At 41.4% G+C, this 20,963-nt stretch overlaps 1 protein-coding gene across 1 annotated transcript; it reads right to left on the bottom strand.

Annotated features, from left to right (window-relative positions):
- Window positions 1-10,557: 10,557 nt before the first annotated feature.
- On the bottom strand, window positions 10,558-11,493 carry LOC146796995 (olfactory receptor 1L4-like). The gene has a single exon (XM_085630288.1). It carries the CDS (start codon window positions 11,491-11,493, stop codon window positions 10,558-10,560), a length of 936 nt encoding a protein of 311 aa, XP_085486414.1.
- Window positions 11,494-20,963: the final 9,470 nt, after the last annotated feature.

The following is a 20,963-nucleotide window of genomic DNA, read 5'->3' as shown; positions in this document are numbered from 1 at the left end:
GTAGATAAGTGATCGCTTCAGCATAAATTGATGTACATTTTGGAAGTACAGAAAATATACATTTTAGATTCCTTTCCAGGGTACAATCCTTTGTTTTGATGAAATGTCTTCTATCAAGATGCTGGACACATCATCTTTCTTACACAGATATTCTACTAAATACATTTCTGAGAGCTCCTTTAATGTCATTGGTTCTCAGACTGTAGATGAAGAGGTTCAACATGAGCGTTCAAGTGGTGTACAAAAAGTGGTGTACACCTCACCCACCACCACTCTGAGTCTAGTGCATTCACTGAGAATGGGCTGAAGTACATAATAGGATGGTCCCAAAGAAGTCACCACAGTGAGTTGGGAGGATCAGGTGAAGAAGGCCTACAGCCTCCCCTCTGCTGACTGGATCTTTAGAATTGTGGTAATGGCAACACAAAGGGGTTCCTGGTGATAGGGATATCCTCAGTGAAGATCAGCCATTAATAAGAGGTGGTGTCGGGTCAGACCAGTTTGAGAAGAGGCGAATGTTCACAGAAGAAATGTCGGAAGAGATTAAAGCCATAGAGCTCAAAGCTGGACAACATGCCAATGCACCTGAACATCACAAATGTGTAACTGAGTGGGTGATAGATGGCAGCAAATTGGTCAAAAGCCATGTTGGCAAGAAGATACATTTCAGTGCAGGCTGTGCAAAAAGGTTGAATGTAATTAAATAGAAAACAATTTCCTGGAATACCATTACTGGAAAAACCTTTTCACCTAAATGGTTTAATGCAAATTTGCAAGATGAATGACATTTACCATTTCAGAGAAACCAATTCATAGAATGTCTTTTTTTCCAGAATTGACTTTTGCAAGCTTATTTTTAATGAGTAAGTATAATTTAGTTGCTCGCAGATCTTATTTTCAGAAACTTTTTTGTCAGCGGTATTTATTTCAGGGCTTTTTATTTAGGGGATATTATTTCAGGTTTTTATAATTTACATTGTCAGACAATTACTTTGGATGCCTTTAATTTGCTGATCCTTCACCACTCCTAAACACCAACTATCCTTGCCCTCTAAAAGCCTCTTACCACACCTAAACTACACCCATGCCTGACCCCCTAAAGTCAACCCATCCATAACTCTAAAAGACCTTTCTACCCCTAAACTCCAACCATCCCTGAACCCCCAAAAACCCTCACCACAGCTAAACTACATCCATCCCTGTCCCCTAAAGTCCACCCAACCCAGAATCTCAAAAACCCTTTTATTTCCCTAAATTCCACCTTTCGCTTAACTCTAAAGAAAAAAACCTTACCTCAGTGCGGGGCACTGTTGTGTTGTGATTATAGTCATCATGTGGTGAAGAACTCGCTCTTGACTATCCTTCTGCAGCTGAGATTGTAGTCAATGGATCTTATGTTTGTGTGTAGCGAACTCCATAGGTTGGCTGCTAGAACAGAAAAGGATGTTCTACTAATGATTTTTTCTTGTATGCAGGAATTAGCGGGGAGTCATTCTCGAGCATTTGTTTTAGGCATTTGATAATTTTCTTCCTGATGAAGAGAGATCTGTCATGAATTTGTTTGTGAGTGGTACAAAGCAGCTTGAAGGTAGATCTTCTTGCAACTGGTAACCACTGTGGGACCCTCAAGGCAGGTGATATGTGTGCTTGTGGCTTTAAATGTAGGAGTAATCAAGTAGCAGCATTTTGAATTTTCTGTAATTTTCTCATAGTTGATAAAGATGTGTCGTGATAAAGACCTTTAGCGTAATCCAGTTTTGATAGGATAAAAAAAATGGCAGCTTGAATCTGGTGGGGGAATCCTAGATGCAGGAAGATGTGTCACAGTGTTTTAATTGTGACAAAGCATGATTTGGCTAACTGATCCACTTGGGCATTCATTGACGCTTGGTGTCTATGGTAAATTTCAGTTTTCCTACCCTCTTATATATGTTTGGTGGTGGCCTTGGATCGTCAGGCCATGGGCAGAGAGAGTATAGGTTTCCCAACCACCACAGGTGTTTCTTTTAGTTTTGGAGGCATTCATTATGAGGTGGGTCCATGTTACCAATTGTTCAATGGGCCAGATGCAACTGTAGATATCTGATGTTCCAATGTCCTTTGAGCTTTCCAATTTCAGATGTATCTGTGAGGTTATAGCAGGTGATGTCAAAACCAGATCTGGTAATGATTTCAGGGTGATGAGGAAAAGCGTGGGTAAGATGATTGATTCTTGAGGAACTCCTGCTTTAATGCTGTCCGGTTTAGTAGAAAATGGAGGAGTATGGATAATATTTGCTCTATTGTGTAGATACGATATGACCAAGCAGGAGCTGTGCCATCTCTTCTGGCTCCCTCAAGTCTTTGGATTAGTGTTTCATGATCCACTGTGTCAAAGGTATCTAAAAGGTGCAAGAGACGAAGAGCAGTAACCACGTTCTGTTATACTGCGTTTTTAAGATAATCTCAGATTGAGATTAGACCTGATTCAGTGCCTCTTCCTGGACAGAATCCAGATTAGAAGTCAGAAAGTGTGGCATTGTCTTCAATTACTTGTGACATCTGGGAGATGACTGCTCTTTCCATTAGTTTTCCCAGGAATGGTTGGTTTGCTATGGGCCTGTAGTTGTCGGGTCTTGATTGTGCAGGTTAGATTTTTTTAATAAAGGGCATATGAATGCCTTTTTCAAAGTCTTCTGGAAAAACTCCAGTAGTTAAGGAGTTGTTGATGAGTGTTCTGACTGGGATGACCATTGATAAAATAATGTTTTTGAAGATTTGGACATTGGTCAAATCCTAATAGATCCAGAAATGTTGTTGGTGATAGTTCTTTAAAGGGCATACAGCCTTTGTTTGCCTCCCCCTCGAGGGTTTTTATTGCAAACGTTTTGGGGCTGTTGTTTTTTTTTTTGTTGGATAAGTAAAAATCCAACATATTTGCTTTAGTTGTATAATGATTTGCCAGCTTGTCACAAAGCAGTTGAGGAAATGGGATTGGTAGCTTCTGTGTATTTTGTCTTTTGGAATTGCGTGAATCTTTTATAAAATTCTTCTTTTTTTGTTTTTTTTCATTGTAGATTTATTATGTTATGTCTGCTTTGGCATATCTTGCCTTGAGGGTTGATTTTTTTGTGTCAGTTGTGTTGAAGCTTATCAATTTGGTTTTTGATCTTTTCTTAATTCTACGTTCATTGAAGGACATGTTTTTTTGTTATGCTTAGATGATTTCAGAGGGATTAAGAGAACAAAAGCTTCCTGGATCCATCCATAAACTGTTTGTACAGAATTTAATGTGTCCAGATCTATATTGGAGGTAAGTAGGTTTCCTTTTTTCTGCATATTCAACTTGTTCAAAGATCGATTCTGTAGTTGTGAACCACATGATTTTAGAAGGAGTGAGTTATGGTGTCTTGTGTTGGAAGACAATAAGGTAGTGGTCTGACCTTGTGACAGAAGTAATCTTTTGGAATGTGACTAGGTTGGGATTGGCAAAAATGATATCTAATGTGTGTCCTGCGATGCGCATTGGATTGAAAACGATTGGGAAGATTGTGTGTGTCTATACCAGATGGGGTATTTCTGAGGTGTGGCATTAGGTCTGTCAAACCGTATGTTGAGGTCACCAGAGATGCATAGGTTTGAGTGTATTGTAAGAGTAAGAATGTTAGAGATAGTGTCTAGAAATGTGTCTGGGAATGTTGCATTGCTAGGTGGTGGTCTGTAGAGAGAAAGTAGAAAGTGACATGGAAAGAGTAAGGTAAGGTTGCCCCTAACAAGGATGCCCTCACAACCTTGTACAAAAACATCCTCAACTTTTGTGAGATTTTCTGTTTCTTTAAATATATCAGCTAAGCCATCTCCTCCTTTGCCTATGTGCTTTTGTGTCACAATTTGCTATCCTGGTGGAACAGCTTAATCAAATACTGGTGCCATGTCTTTCCTGAGCCATGAGTCAGTTATGCATAGTAAGTCAGGTTCTGTGTCTGTCATTATGTCGAACATGTGTTGTTTTATATGGAACAAGCAGTAGGCAGTCTAAAGAATATTTTTGGGAGGTGGTGTGAGTTTGTACTGCTTGATAGTGAGTTTATTTTTTTAAATAGTGATGGTGTTAACTGTTGCAGGAACAGAGATAGTGTATTTTTGTATCTCATCATCTTCCTTCAAAAGGCTTAAAGGACATTGTTTTGGGTGTGCATGTGCGGTGAGTCGGGTTGAAATTGAGGGATTGGGCTGTGGAGTTGTGTCTGAAAAGAAGGCTTATCATGTGATTGACAAGGGAATGTAAGCTTATGAAGAGTGTTGTGGAGTTGCTTACCTTTGCATATGTTGAAGCTGGAAGGTGTGTGGTGCAGGAGTGGTGGTGGAACATGAGGGTTATATTTTATGGCTCGGAATTCAGCAATGGATGATAGACGTGAGTGTAAGTTGTGATTGTGGATTCGGCATTTGGTCTTTTTATTGTATGGAGAGTGTGAAATAGAGATGGTTTAAAATGTATGTATATTGGTATTCAGAAAAGAGTGGATGCGTGTAGGTATGTTTAGATTTTGTTCACTTAAATTTAATATGCATATTTGTTTTTGTGGTGTAGTATTATCTGGTATTTTGGTAGTGACTTGAGGTGTAGGATTTGAGTGAGCTGTGCATGTTAAAGGAGAAGGGGTATTGAGTGTGAGAGGAGAGTCTCTGTGTAGTATAAGTGGATAAACGGGGTTTGATAGATGTTTGCAAGCTGAGCAGGGCGATGATCTTGCCTTATTAGTGAGGGGGAGTTTTGAACAAGTATTCTCATTGATCTTGCGTGACCAGAAGAGGATAGTTGTGTGGCAAAGGGGTATGATAGATGGTTGAGTAAAGGGCTCAGAAGGGTGGCAAGGGCAATGCTAGGAGTAGGCAGAGGGCAGTGAAAGGGTTTTATTTGGAAAGGGTGGGAGTTTTTTAGATTGATGGTGTGTGTTTTGTTGGTTATTAGTACATAAGCAAAATATGTTTTTTGCAGTACAGAGGTGGGATTTCTGTAGGATTGTGTGGGTATAGGGGTAGAAGGGTGTGTAGGAGTGTATTATATGACTAGTTAGTGTTTGGTGAGTGAGAGGAGGGTGGATCCACCTTGTTTGTTTGTATGTGTTTGTTTTGAGTTTGTGTGCATGGCTGTGTTTTCATCTGTTTCCTGTATTGTGGTTGTGGATTGTAAAACAGGCAACATTTCTGCCCCTCGGTTCTTCCTGGCCCAAACAGACAATTGCCGTCCTTTCCTTGGTGACTGCAGAATCCTGTCGACAGTGGATTCCCAACTTCACCCTGACGGCTAAGCCTTTACAGATGTTGACAAACAAAGACGTGTCAGATCCAGCATCATGGGTTAACGATTGGTTGCTTGCCTTCCTGGAGCTGAGAGGGAGTCTATGTTGTGCTCCAGCCTTAGGAATGCCTTATTTAAGGGTGGGCATAGTTCGCGAAGTAGCACTTCGCGAAGCTACGCAAAGTGCAGTTCGCACTACGCGAGCTTCGCGTAGCACTTTGCGAACTGCGTAGTAACATGTTCGCACTGTGCAAGATGTTGTTTTCAATGATTGCACAGTGCGGACAAGCAACCGGCACTGTGCAATCCTTGAAAATGGCATCTTGCACAGTGCGAGCTGTAGTTTTCTGCTGCTCGAGGAGATTTTTACTCGAGCGGCAGCTTTCTCAACGCGAACTGGTAGTTTCTCATCGCGAGCGGTCGCAATGAGAAACCTGACCTCCTCGCGTTGGGAATCTCGCCGGGAAGTTTATTTTCCTTGTTCGCGATCGCCAACTTGATGTTGCTGATCGCGAACAAGGAAAAAGTCTCACCGGGATGTCATTTTGCTTGCTCGCGGTTGCCAACTTGACGTTGAGGACCGCAAGCAAGCAAAAAATGACTGCAGCACTACACAAGACTACGCTACGCATGTTCGCACTGTGCTACGTGCAATTCGCGTAGTGCGAAGTAGCGCGAACTACGCAAACTTCGCGAGCGTAGCGTAGTGCTTTGCCCAGGCCTAGCCTTATTACAACAAAGCGTTGTCACTATTCTGTCATTAACAGGAAGTTTGGGCGCTCTCCGTACTCACACAGTTACACGCAAGTGTCCTTAGACCAGTGGCCTATTTCTCTGCCCAGGCCTAGCCTTATTACAACAAAGCGTTGTCACTATTCTGTCATTAACAGGAAGTTTGGGCGCTCTCCGTACTCACACAGTTACACGCAAGTGTCCTTAGACCAGTGGCCTATTTCTCTGCTACATTAGATCCTATAGCCACACTGGCGCTGAAAGCATGTGCAGGTGATTAGACTTTCTGGTGCTGCCCAGTAACATCCATCTCAAAAATAGATGGCACCTCTCTTGACTACCTCCCTCTATGATAACTTTAGACCATGAATTAATAGTTATTTTAAATCATAACACTTATGGCTCGATTCACAGGGTCCTCTGCACTTATGACGGAGGGCCCATAGTTGTGGTGGGGGGCCTACAGTCATGGTGTGGGGCCCATCTCATGGCGGGAGATCCGCATTGCAGTTTATCATTGTGGATGCCCCTCTACAAGTGCGGGCCCCCACCACGATTACAGAAGCCCTTTGTGAATCAAGTACTTATATTATTACTTCCAAATGCAACATTTTTGTATATATGAATATTCCCCCACACCTCACATCAGAAACCTGAGTTCTTGAATTTGATACTACCAGACTGCAGAATAACAAGATTGCTGAATGTACCCCATTCCAAAACCAGACGCCTTATGCCCTGGACACCAGACGGAGCCACCGAAAGTAATCAAAGCTCATCGGATGTTAACTTCTATTCTTGGCGCTGCTTGTGTGACATCAGGACCGGTGTTTGCAAGGGTTGGTACAGTGAGGGGAACCCGGTGGTAGCTGATGCTAACTCTAGTGACTCCTAAATTAGGTCCATGATTACCTGAGTACAATCATGGTGTTGTTTCCTCCAAATGGGCCCCAGCATCCCTGGAATAATATGTGAACATAATCAACATGAAATCCTCTTGGGAATCAAAATGTTGGTTATTTTTCCTGAATTGTTTTAAAGTAAACTAACATTGTACAGTATTAACTTTCCACAAAGCACATCTCAGCAATCAAATAAACTGTTTTTTTCTTGGATTCTGGAACTGTAGCCCCAATTTCACACAAACATCATTGTTTTGATTGGCTTACAAAATACATACATAATTGCTAGTAGATGGGAGGCAAGTAAGAATTCCCATTTTGAGTTCGGGGAAGCAGCTGGGAGGATGCTAGCATGGAAAATAAAAGCAGATCAAACAAAAAAATACATTAGAGAGATAAAGCTGGATGGCGAACAATCCTCTCGATCTGCCAGTTCAGATATTGGGAGAGCCTTTTCAGGATTTTTTTCAGGCCATTTACAAAGAGGATACCACTGACGATCTTTTTGCAAGGAATTCTTGGTTAGATAAAATATCCCTGCCAAGCCTCACTCAGGTCCAAAGCAGCTATATGGATTCGGAAATAATAGAAGCAGAGGTCAGAGAAGTTATTGGGCAACTCAAGCAAGGGAAGGCAGCTGGTACAGATGGCTTACCAGCTGAACTATATTGTGCCTTGAGCGAAGCTATAATACCAACGCTGACGGTCCTTTTTAATAGTATTCTGTTAAAAGGGGATGACCCTCCTAAATCATGGAGTGATGCCATCATAGTTTTGATACTTAAACCTGCGAAAGACCCGACCGATTGCGGATCATACCGCCAGATATCACTTCTTAATAACGACTATAAAATTTTTGCGGCTATTATGTCAGCCAGGTTGGGGAAGGTCATAGCCTCAATAATAAATCAAGATCAAAAAGGTTTCATAAAAGGCCGTCAGTTGGCTGACCTTACGCATGATTTAGTCGGGGCCATTGATATTGCCTCTAGCCTCCCTCTGCCGTTAGCTACTTTCACGTTAGACGCAACTAAGGCCTTTGACAGGGTGAGTTGGCCTTATTTGGCTGCGGTACTGAAAAAATTTAATTTCGGTGATCATTTTTGTCAAGTGATCTCTCTTTTGTATAAGGCTCCATTTGCCAGACTCTTAGTAAACAACACCCTGTCAGAACCTGTAAATATTACAAGGGGGACAAGACAGGGCTGCCCCCTTGCTCCCCTTCTTTTTAATTTGTATATTGAGCCTTTTGCGCAAGTCCTACGGTAGGAAGTTAATATCCCCTCTTTTAAATAAGAGGGGTGGGAAAGGAGGGTAGCCCTGTACGCGGATGACATCCTTATTTTTACAGTTGACCCGGTCTTAGCATTTCCAACCATAATTAAGTGTGCAGAAGAATTCGGGCGGATCTCCGGATACGAGATCAATGCAAGCAAAACCGAAATAATGGTGTGGAATATAAACAATACTCATATTAAGGTGACGCCCTCAACGAGGTCTCTTGGTATCCACATCACCCAAGATGTGGGGAACATAGCGCAAACTAATTTAGATCGGGTCTTTAATGACTGCCAAAAAAAATTAAAAGCGTGGTCTTATCTCCCACTATCTATACTGGGAAGAACTAATTTAGTTAAAATGGCTATCCTTCCTAAGTTTACCTTCATATGTAATACTATTCCCCTTGCTTTTGATCCTAAACAAATAGACAAATTTCAGCGGGAAATTAATTCTTTTATTTGGAAGTATAAATCCACCAGATTGGCGTGGAAGAAATTACGAAGGAGGAGGGAAAAGGGTGGGTTGGCATTATCCGATTTGCAGTACTATGCATGGGTCTTCCAATTATCTTATTCTAGAATGCTTCTGAAAGCCCCATCTAACTCCTCGATAGGTTTAATGTTTAGAACCATGTTGGTAGGGGCGGAACTACTCTCTCAGGGATTTATGTTTCAGTTTGGAGACCAAAAGTTTTTTAAGAAGGTTAAATTAAAGTCTCTTCAAGCTATGGCCAGTATCTGGGCCCAGATTAAAAAGAAAATAGGGCTGTCTTATTTTTCAAATTATGCTCTGGTGTGGGACGCTCCGGGTACACCAATGTGTTTGAGGAATGGGTTGGCGTCCCCCTTGAAACAAGCTGGAATCGTAAGGTGGGGAGAGCTGTTGGTAAACGACGCATTGCTGACATGGGATGAACTACGCGACAAGGTCGGCCTTGGGCTATCAAGATTTAAATATATGCAGCTCGATAGTTGGGCCCGGGCTCTAGTTAGGAAAGCTGTCCCGCTGGGTAAATTTAGTAATTTGGAACAACAGCTTGTCATAAGGCAGGCGGGCGGTAAAGAGGTGGCTTTTTGGTATTGGAGTATTTTGGAGGAGGTGGATGGAGATTTTAGCCTCCCTGACCAACTATGGGCAGAGGAGATGGGGCGACAGTGTGAGCAAAAATGGCTTACTTCATTTACTATTACTATGTTACATAGATTAGTTAAACCCGCTTGGCTAAGGCGCAACCATCTTTTCACCGTTCACCGTGCATACCTCTCTCCCTTACGACTATCAAAATTTCAGCCAGGAAAGAGATGTAACAAGTGCAACCTCCTCGGTGCTTCAGATACACACATGTTTAAGGATTGCCCTTCTATCTGTACTTTCTGGGAGAAAATAAAGGACACGTTGGAGTCTATACTTAATTGCACTGTGCCCATTACCCTGTCATTGGTAATTTTTGGCATTGATGAAGATATATTGGGCCAGGCAAGATCTTTTCTTTTTTACGCTATTCTTCTGCAAGGCGTCAAATTTGTAGGTTTTGGGTAGACGCCACAGCTCCATCACATGGCGATTGGTAGACATCCCTATACAATACATCTAAGCTGGACCTGGCTAGACGTGTTAATAAAAAAAAAATTGGCTTTCTGGGACTTTCTGTTAAATCGGAAATAGGAACGCCGGGGTTTTCTTTTTTTTTTTTTTCCCCCGGGTCCTATGATTATGCCTATGTTACTCTTTGGATCTTGAACGCTGGTCTCACCGTTCAATGATTCGCCCCTCCAGGCTGAAAAGATGCTTCGATGGAGTAATCAAGCTAACTAGCTTCCCTCATCATGGATTTATCTTCCGCCATTTGGTGAATTGTGTCCTGGTATGCGAGTTAGCCCGAGAACCTGAGTTCTTTTCTCAGTTTGCGACACACTTGGTGGCTGGTGATTCTTATATTGAGGGTAATTGGCAAATGAGGACAAAAAAAAAATACATACATAATTAATGACTACTACATAAATTCATGAATATTTTGACAGTGTAGAAAATATGCATTTTGAGTTGAAGTTCGAAAGCTCTTCTATCAAGCTGCTGGACCAATCATCATTCTTACACAGCTATTGTCCTACAGAGCCCTCATTATGTGGGGCTCGTAAATAAAAAGCAGCTAACATCTACGGGTGAAATCGGGCCCAACATGCGGAATGACCAGGTGAAATCAACCCAGAGTTCCAGATTCCGCAGTTATTCCTAATTTCTTAGTGGACCCTCATATCCACCCCATAAAATTAGATTTTCCCTATCCCTGGAGTTATCAGTACCCCGAGTATCCATAACTCTGGGGGATGTGGAAAACCTGGCCGTATATTGGGCCACTCATAATGAGGGCCTGACTGCTTTTTTCACTGCACTTTTGACATCATTGTTTCTCAGGCTGTAGATGAATGGGTTCAACATAGGTATCACAATGGTGTATACCACCGTCACCACCCGCTCCTGGTCTAGTGCGTTGGCTGAGACTGGACGGAAGTAGGTAAAGAAGATACTCCCAAAGAACAGTCTCACTACAGTGAGGTGGGAGGAGCAGGTGGAGAATGCCCGCTGCCTCCCTTTTGCTGATTGGATCTTTAGGATTCTGTGTATGATATAAACATAAGAGCCAATGGTGAACACAAAGGGGCTCATGGTTACAAGGGAGCCCTCAGTGAAGACCAGCCATTCATAAGAGGAAGTGTCAGAGCAGGCCAGTGTGAGGAGGGGTGGGAGGTCACAAAAGAAATGTCTGATGAGATTGGAGCCACAGAATTCAAAGTTGGACACAATACCAACATGCAGCAAAGAATGCACGGACACAAAGACCCAGGACCCAATCACCAAGGATATGCACAGGCTTCTGGACATCACAGAGGTGTAGCGGAGTGGGTTACAGATGGCAATGTATCGGTCAAAAGCCATCATGGCAAGAAGGTAGGTTTCAGTGCCTCCTATGCAGAAGAATGCATACAGCTGGGCAATGCAGCTATGGAAGGGGATCGTTCTGACCTCTGACAGCATATCATGCAACATCCTGGGGGCAATAGCAGTAGTGAAGCAAATATCCACAAAAGACAAGTTGCCCAAGAAGAAGTACATAGGGGTATGAAGATGGTGGTCTCTGATAATTACGGCTACAATCATGGCATTCCCCACAACAGCCGTCAAGTACATTGCAAGGAATAGTGCAAAGAGGCCAATCTGCTCATTTGGGTGGTCTGAGAGTCCCAGCAGGATGAAGTTCTTCACTGACGTCCAGTTTTTTTCTATTTGTCTCATGGTTACAGTAGATGTGATCTCCTGTTGGGTGGACTGACTCTTCCTGTGGGAAGCAATTAGCAGGAGGCAGAGCATAGAATCATGTCAATGTAGAGAGTAAGTTATAACAGCAAACACACTCAGCAATTCATCCATTTACAGATTAACATTGGGAAGCAGATCTTTCTTTCCCAAGAGTCACTCAATAAAGTATTAAAAAACACAGAATTTAAGATACTGGCCTACAGACCTATGTGGCCTTTTAGTACACATTTTCTAGTCTCTGGCCCCTCTCAGTTCCTTCTCAGTCAGCCAGACATACAATGCCCTCAATAGGTTTACATCCTTGTTGTCTCTGCAGTACTGCTCTTCACCTCTTATGGTACCAAGTGGGAAAGTGGGCTATACAGGCAGGACGAAAGAACTAATGTGAAGACAGCAGGGCTGTTGGGGAGGCTTGAGTCTTGATGGAGAGGTACATGTTGAGCTGATGGGGACACTTGACGGGTATGGAGAAGACATGACACATAGAAGGGGAGACAAGGGGTCTCAAAGGAAGACATATAGTGCCATGGGGATATATCCAGAACCACAGGAGGTTATGGGTGAGATGGTAATTTGATTGGGACACATAATGAAAGAATGACACATTGCCGATCTTGGGACCCCATGGAACTCGATCAATGGGCAATCCCTGTAAATTTATTGTCTGTTTTCCCTTAACCACAGCAACCAGATACTTCAGCAGGCTCATTGGTTCCTCATTTTTAGGCTTTGTCTGTATGGAGGAGCAAAGTCATACTGTCAAGGTTTTCTCTTAAAAGCTGCTGTGGGTAGAATTATACTAGTGGCACAGAGATAACACATGATAATGGTAATGTCCAGTCAGTGATATTTGTTTCTGAAAGGAATGAATGTTTTATTTATGCTAAGTTAAATAGTTAGTACACAATCTAATCAATAATTAGGGCCCTCTAGATTTCTTTCAAAATAACAGAGTTACAAAACAAGTGTACTGAGGTAAGGTGAATGCAGGGAACACCTACACATTCTGTGGTTATTTAGTTATCCAAATTGCTGTATGTCAGGTGTGCGGTACAAAATGTATAAACAATGCATTCAGTAAAAGTGGTCGCAGTTTGCACACTGACGTTTTCACAATGCATTGGTATTTTGTGAACTGACCGGTGTGCTAATAGGTCAGTTCACAAACTACCAAATAGTAGTAGGTCACAGTTTGACCTACCTCATGAATATTAATGAGGTAAGTCACAAATTGCAACCCACTATTGTTCGATGCCATCATAGGAATGCAAACTACCATACCTGTGGTTGCTTTTAAATAAAGCAATCTTTTTTCAATTTATTATTTTTAAATGAGGACCATTTTCTAAAATTTAAAATGGGATGTATTTAAAAAAACAAATGAATACTGTTACAAACATGCCTGGTTGTAAAAAAAGTGTTCGTCAACTTTCACAATAGGGAAGGGATCCCTTGGGGGCCACTTCCAGTTTGTAAATGGTTACCACCAATTTAGATTTGGTGGTAAATATAAATATTTTTGAGACCGGATTTGGGTCACAAAACATTAATACATAATCTAAAGAATTGGTATTAGGAAGGGATACCCTGTAACCGCACTTCCAAAGATCAATTCTTTAGTTTTTTCAAAAACCCAAATTGCGATTTGGTAAAATATTGATTAAATGCACCTTCTGCAGAGAAATTTGTGTGCCAATCAAATTTCAGGGAATATTATTGTTATGTTATGTTAAACGGGGTTTTGTTAAGCGCTCAGCTACTCAAGCAGAGTGTCCCGGCGCTATCAGACCCGAAGCCACAGAACTCTAAACAGGGGGAGGGGGGCTTATTAACAGCAAGGTAGATCTGGTGGCTAATTTGCTTGTGTTTTGTCTAGTCACAGTCCTGACTCATAAAGTAGCCCAGAGGACAACGTGTAACATCCAGATCACAGAATAGTATTTTATGTACATGGGTTACTGCTTTTGTCAGAGAGATCCTTATGTTAAATGCAGTCCATAAAGTTACAATCCTTCAATTAAAGAACAGTAAACTATCAACCGTCATCAACGAGCTGCATGCACAGTGTAATGAATGGATTAAAAACCTTTTTTTCTTTTAATTGATCTTTCATTATACTGAGTTTGCTAAAAAAAAAAAAGGGTTCCTTTGGGTTGTTATACATGTACATGTACTACATGTGTAGACAACCCCAGCCAGTGAGTTACGTTTTAAATCCTGAGTTTGTGTTACTCCTGACCAAGCTCTTTTAACATATGGTTCCTACCAATGTGGATGTCTTGACTTCTACACATTGTAACCCTCATTGTCCTATGTAACAATTCCTATACATTGATTTAGGACACATGTATGATTCATTGGCTCTGTATACTGTATGGGTGGTGTAGAGCGGTCTGAAATCTTACCTTGGAATAAGTAGCGTTATAAAGGAAATTAAATAAATACAAGAGGGACTTCAGAGAGATGAGGGGCACCGTTGGAGAGTGGTAGTGAGGGAATATTTGGAGAAGGAGATCCTAGGGCATCAACAGAAATTGGTACACAGGACCCCAACAATGCTAAAGCCAGCCCTGATGATTGGAATGGGTTGAAAAAGGTTAAGTAGTAAGTAGTTATTAGGAGTAGTGGACCTGTCCGCCTGTTAGTTAGGTGAATCACCGAAAAGGAGGGGGAATTTTCAAGAACGATGCTTGGTCGTTAATAGTAGTCAGAAAGGTTTAGAATGAGTCAGAGAGAGGAGGGATGGGACAAACCCTGAAAGGAGAAGATTTTTTGTAAACAAAACTGATGTTAAGTTATACATACATTTATATTTCGCTGTCAAAACACCTAACTACTGGACTAATAAACGTGCACTGAGCTGCATCACTTGAGTGTGCGCATTATTGGGATATTCTATGATACATTTATACATGCGAGACACTTAGTAAAGTTTTATTGTCTGGAGTAAACCAGTCTATATAGATAGATATATATACCCGTCTGTACATAGAACCAGCAATTATTAAATGGTTTGATTTGAGTAATACCCCTTGCATGTAGAGTGCTTTAATTTTAGCATGCATGTAAATCTTATATGTGTTCTAAATGTCGAGTATATTTTTTACTTAATAAGTGAGCCCACATTGTATTTTAATTGGCGAACATTGTTAGATTTGATCTGTGACTTTTATGGCCCATGACTGAAATACAGTTTGCACATGTATCTTGTCTTGAAGTATGCAAATCTTTTTAAATCAAATTACTGAAATGAAACTTATACATACATATATACACATACCACTTACTAAAGTTTTGGTAGCAGATATAAACCCCTCTATATATACACCCAAGAAAAGTACATTTACATGGTCTGAGATACACATAAATCGTGGTGTAATATATACATTTTGTGTTCACCTTATATAACTGTATCTGCTTATAATAGGAAGCATAGTTCAGTGTAAAATGATACATATATATTGGGAGATCCTTAAGGACCTGGAAGTGGATAAACAAATCATCCACTTTCTTAGACGGCTATACAGCGACGCCAGAGCTGCGGAGTGTGGTTTGGTGTGAATGGTGAGTGTTCTGCCCCGTTTCGAGGGGGGTAAGGCAAGGTTGCGTGCTAGCCCTTCTTTCTTTTTAATCTTTATATTAATGGCTTGGGTGAAGCACTGGTCAAGGGCTGCCAAGACCTCTCCCAAGTAGGTGGACGTCTAATACCTGCGCTCCTATAAGCGATGATGCAGTATTGATGTCACGCACCCAAGTAGGACTGCAAAGGGTTGTAGATAGTTTTTCAGTTTTTATGTGCAATCTTGGTCTTAGGGTGAACACCTCGAAAACTTTCATAATGAGGTGCAGCCATGGCAGTCAGAAATGTAGGGGTAAATGTAGGGGTATGTATATAGACCAAAAGAAGATAGGGTTCACTAAGAGAATCTCATATCTCTGTATACTCTTTGATCAAAAGGAGACATGATACCAAGCGGTGTTAGCCAAAAAATTTACCCTTTCAAAGACCACAGCTGCCCTTACTAATTTTTCAAGAAAGCTGGGTAGGTGGCCACCTGTAGAAATCGTACAGATTCATAATGCAAAATGTGTCTCAGCGGCCATGTACGGGGCAGGGGTCTGGGGCTTTATGGATGTTTGCCCCCTACAAATAGTGGGAAATGCGTTCCAAGTGGCATATTATCATATGTTTGCCATTCGGAACTGGGCTTACCACACATTGCAGACCTTATGAAAATGGAGCCCATTCTTCTATGGCACAGGATTTGGTCATTGCCAAAAACAATGCATCCTAAGGGACAGTTTAAGATTGGAAGGGGCTTCAACCATCCCATGGCTACGGTATGTGTATGATTTCATGTGCGACCTCGGGCATTCAGAATATTATACTGAGCCTAGTACTATGTCCACCATCGCAAGAAAAGAGCTAAAAAAAGAAGGCCTTATGTTATTAGACTCACTTTGAATATAGGCAGAGATCGCAAAGCCCACTGTGCTGTCCAATCAAATGCATTTAACAATTTTTAATATCCAAACATATTTAACTATGGTACCTGGATGATATGATAGATATTTATTAACCAGATTCAGACTTGGGATTTACCATAAACTTGTAAGTTTCCCTAAAATGAAAGACTGGTCACGAGTAATGCACCTCTGTCGCTGTGACAACCACTCAGTACAGTTCACTATGCATGTTGTTTTATTTTTCAGATTTTATTCTGAAGTAAGGAAAATGTGGATTGTAACAATTTTAATTCACTGGGAATCAGAAAATGTCATCCTGCGTTTTGGAAAACGAACACATAGTCTGAAGGGTGGCAATGTTCTTAAATAGTGTTTTTAGGCATAGGAAAAGCATTATAATATAAATATTCAGCAAACCAAGAGTTAAGGGATAGTGATCTAAATGAATTAATTTTAGAATTAATTGATGCTTTAAAATTTCTTAATCTTATTGGATTGTATTTTTATGTGCTTTTATAATTGCCTAAAAAAGCAATCGAAAAAAGTTTTATTTGATTGAGTGATTGATACATATATAATCTTATAGTCAGATTTACCTACTGTGACATATGTGTTGTTTGATAGAAAGTAGGCTTGAATTCATTACATCTACTCCTCCACTTATAGTTAATGTAAGTAAGATATATTTGTTATTTTCTTTACATATACATATATGTGTAAAGAAATATATATATATTTATTTATATATATGCATATATATATATATATATTTCCCCCTTATTTGCTATAAGTAAAATAAAGTAAATGTATACTTGTATATAGACATTTCCACACATCTCTAACTAACTATGTCTAACTATGTGTATAGAAATATATCTAACAAACACACATATAAGCATTATACTTATTTATAATAATGTAAAAAGAATACGTCTCTGTGTATATGCATCCAATTGATATGTACATGCTTGTAGTAAAAGTTACATTTTAAGGCATATACATAGACGATTTGTTTTGTTTTTATTTTGTTAATTTTTTTATTTCTTATTTCAAAATATAATTGTCATCACTTCTATTATAGTTACTTTTCTCTCTAACCACATTTACATACAGTACTTGGACATATATGTTTTAGCCTAGAAAGCATCAGAAACCTATATGTAGAAACTCATCTACATATATATTTTCTATATGCAACGTGATAGAGTAGGATGTAATATATACATAGTTTTCTTGTTGTATAGTATGAAGACAAAGGAATAGACACATAAACATACATAAACCTATGCATGTGCTCACATATACATACAGATGACAGTGTCATGAAGTATAGCTGCATACATCTTCATGTATGTATATATGCACATACCCTTAATAATGTTTCTATAGATAAATATCTATAAATGCATGCATGGGTGTAGACATATATGCAAATTGTACACACACACACACTCACACACACACACAAATATATATTAGCAGGGTATGCCCAGACGTGGTCCCTTGCTCACTTTGCAACTGGATTCAAGCTAGCTTGGAAGATGAAAAGTGTTACCCCAAAACTGGTCCTAGGATGCTTGTTTCCGGTCCAGGGAAGACCCGGCTTCATAGTTCGGGCTGGACTGTTCCCATGAGGCACAGGGTCTAGACTGATTTGCATATGGCTGGGTCTAATCTGGGGTGACAAAGTTAGCTAAACATCGATGATGGATTCAACCCAGATCTGTGACTGGGGGCGAGTATCTGAAAAGTTTCAGCACTCTGTCCATCAGCTCCTTGTGTTTGCTTTATTTGCCCTAAGTTGGCAGGGTATGCCAAGACGTGGGTCCCTTGTTCACTTTACCACTGGATTCAAGCTAGCCTCACTGATTAGGGGTGTTACCCTGAAACCAGCCCAGGATGCTTGTTTCCAGTCCAGGGAAGACCTGGTTTGGCAGTTTGGGCTGAACTGTCCCATGAGGCACTGGGTCAAGACCGATTTGCATATGGCTAGGTCTGAACTGAGGTGGCGAATTGAGCGAAAGAACGATGATGGATTCAACACAGATCTGTGACTGGGAGCGAGTGCCTGAAAAGTTTCTGTGCTCCATCCATCATCTCCTTGTGTTTGCTTTGTTCACCCTAAGTTGGCAGGGTATGGCCAGACGTGGGTCTCTTGCTCAGTTTGCCACTGGGATCAAACTAGCCTGGCTGATGAGGGGTGTAACCCCAAAACTGGTCCCAGGATTCTTGTTTCCTGTCCAGGTAAGACCTGGCTTGGCATTTCGGGCTGGACTGTTCCCATGAGGCACAGGGTCAAGACTGATTTGCAAATAGCTTGGTCTGAACTGAGGTGGCGGAGTGAGCTAAAGAACGATGATGGTTTCAACCCAGGTCTGTGACTGGGAGTGAGTGTCTGAAAAGTTTCCGCGCTCCGAACATCATCTCCTTGTGTTTGCTTTGTTCACCCTAAGATGGCAAGGTATGCCCAGACGTGGGTCCCTTGCTCGCTTTGCCACTGGATTCAAGCTAGCCTGGCTGATGAGTGGTGATACCCCAAAACCAGTCCCAGAAAGCTTGTTTCCGGTTCAGGGAAGACCTGGCTTGGCAGTTCGGGCTGGACTGTTTCCATGAGGCACAGGGTCAAGGCTGATTTGCATATAGCTGGGTCTGTACTGAGTTGGCAAAGTGATCTAAAGAAAGATGATGGATTCAACCCAGATCTGTGTCTGGGAGTGAGTGTCTGAAAAGTTTTAGCGCTCCGTCCATCATCTCCTTGTATGTGTCTAGGCCAGTGAGGATGATTCTGGGGTGTGGCATATTAGATTTGTCAAACCATATGCTGAGGTTACCAAGGATGCATAGACCTGGGTATATTTTAAGAATATTAGAGATGGTGTCTAGAGATGTACCTGGGAATGTTGCATTGCTAGGTGGTGGACTGTAGAGTAGAGAAGGAGAAAGTAACATGAAAATGTTCAGGTAAAGTTGCACCTGACATGGAAGGCCACACAACCTTGTAAAGAAGCAATCTCTACTTTGGTGAGGGTTTTTGTTTCTTTAAAATGTTGGCTAAGCTGCCTCCTATTTCACTTATGGGATTTTGTGTCACAGTTTGATAGCTTTGTGGAACAGCTTCATGCAATACTGGTGCCATGTCTTCCCCCAGCTATGATTCATTTATAAATGGTAAGTCTGGTTCTGTGTCTATCATTAGGTTGAATCTGTTGTACTTGTTTTTTTAAATGGAACAAGCATTTTTGTGGCCAGTCTAAAGAATGGTTTTTGGAGGTGGTGTGAGTTTGTGCTTGTGGAGAGTGAGTATTGTCCTTTGAAGTAGTGGGTGGTGTGCTATTGTTGGTGGTTTTAACTGTTGCAGAGCAGAGAAAGTATGTTTTAAAATCTCATTATCTTCCTTCAAAAGGGATACAAAGACATATGAAATGAAATGAAATGAAAAGTGGATTTGTAAAGCGCAAATTGCTGCCCTGAGGCGTCCAAGCGCTACCCGCAAAGTGTGGTAAGTTGTCAGAGGCGAACAGCCGGAGTTAGTTTGGAGAGGTAAAAAGAAAGGTCTTCAATTGTTTCCTGAAGGAAAACAAATTGGGATTGGATCTCAGCTGAAGGGGAAGGAGGTTCCACAACTTGGCAGCGTTGTAAGAGACCATCCTGCCGCCAGCTCTCGCTCTCCTGATTCTGGGAACTATTGCTAGGAAGGCCAGGCCGGAGCGCAGTTGTTTCCTAGGATGGTATTGTGAGGTGAGATCCTTCTGGTTTCTTCGGTGACCGTTAATAAGGCAGTCTCCGTGCCATGTTTTGGTCGGAAACCAGTTTGGGTGATATCCAGCAGCTGATTGGCCTCCAAAAAAGCCGTCAGATGTATATTGATGTGCTTCTCCAGAATCTTACTCACCCAGGGGAGCAAGGAAATGGGGCGGTAGTTGCTAAAGTCGCCTGGATCCCGGGTTTTTTAAGTAAAGCCCGGACCATAGCCTGATTCCAGGGAGGTGGGACTCTGCCAGAGGTAATAGAGGCATTAAGGAGGTTCTTGATGGTGGGGAGAACGACCTGGCTAACGGAGATCATAGCTTCTGGGGGAGCAGGATCGCAGGGTGACCCTGATTTTACTTGTCGTGCTAGGATTTCCAGGGAGTCCTGTTCTATCAGAGGGAAGTGTTTCAGAATAGCCGTGGATTGGTGGGGGGTTTCCGCTTGACAGGGCCGTAACTGGGAATCTGGATGGGAACCAAACGTTTTGGTGGAAAAAGACAGCCAGGTTGTTGCAGTGAGCTAACGATTTACAGGGTAGTGTAGAGGGTGGTGGGGGTTTTGTGAGGCTATTTATAATTTGAAAGATTTCTTTAGGTTTTGATTTGGCGCGTAGGATTTGAGTGGAAAAATAAGTTGCTTGAGCAAGTTTGATCTTTGGGTCTGCATGTGTGAGTGGTGGTGAGTCTGTTTGCGATTGAAGGCTTGGGCTGTGGAGTTGTGTCTGAAAGTTTGGTTTTCTGTGTGATATTCAAGGAAATTCATGGCAATGATGAGGGTTGTGGAGTTGCTTTTCTTTGCATATGTTGAAGATGTGTAGTGTAGGGGTGGTGTTGGAGAATGAGAGTCATATTTTATGGCTCTAAATTCAGCAATGGATATAGACATGTGAGTGAAAGTTGTGATTGTGGATTGAGCGATTGTTTTATGTGTTGGATGGAGGGTGTGTTATTTATGTTGGTATTCGGAGAAGAATGGGTGCGTGTAGGAATGTTGGGATGGTTAGGTGTTTCTGAATGTCTGTGATGTTCAGTTAAATTTTGTATGTGTGTTTGGTTTTGTTCTTGTGAGGTGGTATTATCTGGTATTTTAGTAGTGGCTTGAGGTGTAATGTTTGAGTATGAAGTACCAGTGAGTTGTGTATATTGACGGAGAAAGGGGTAGGGTTTTGTGCGTTATTGGTATATGAGCAAAATGTGTTTTTGTTTGTGTTTAGAGTGTAGGCGTAGGAG

This window comes from Triturus cristatus, chromosome 10 (assembly GCF_964204655.1).
Source record: "Triturus cristatus chromosome 10, aTriCri1.1, whole genome shotgun sequence".
NCBI classification, from domain to species: Eukaryota; Metazoa; Chordata; class Amphibia; order Caudata; family Salamandridae; genus Triturus; species Triturus cristatus.
The sequence above is the reverse complement of the archived record's forward strand: the minus strand, read 5'-3'. Positions and strand labels throughout refer to the sequence as shown.

Bases quoted from the DNA above. Each gene is read 5' to 3' on its own strand.
- LOC146796995 (XM_085630288.1), bottom strand. From the start codon at position 11,493: ATGAGACAAATAGAAAAAAACTGGACGTCAGTGAAGAACTTCATCCTG.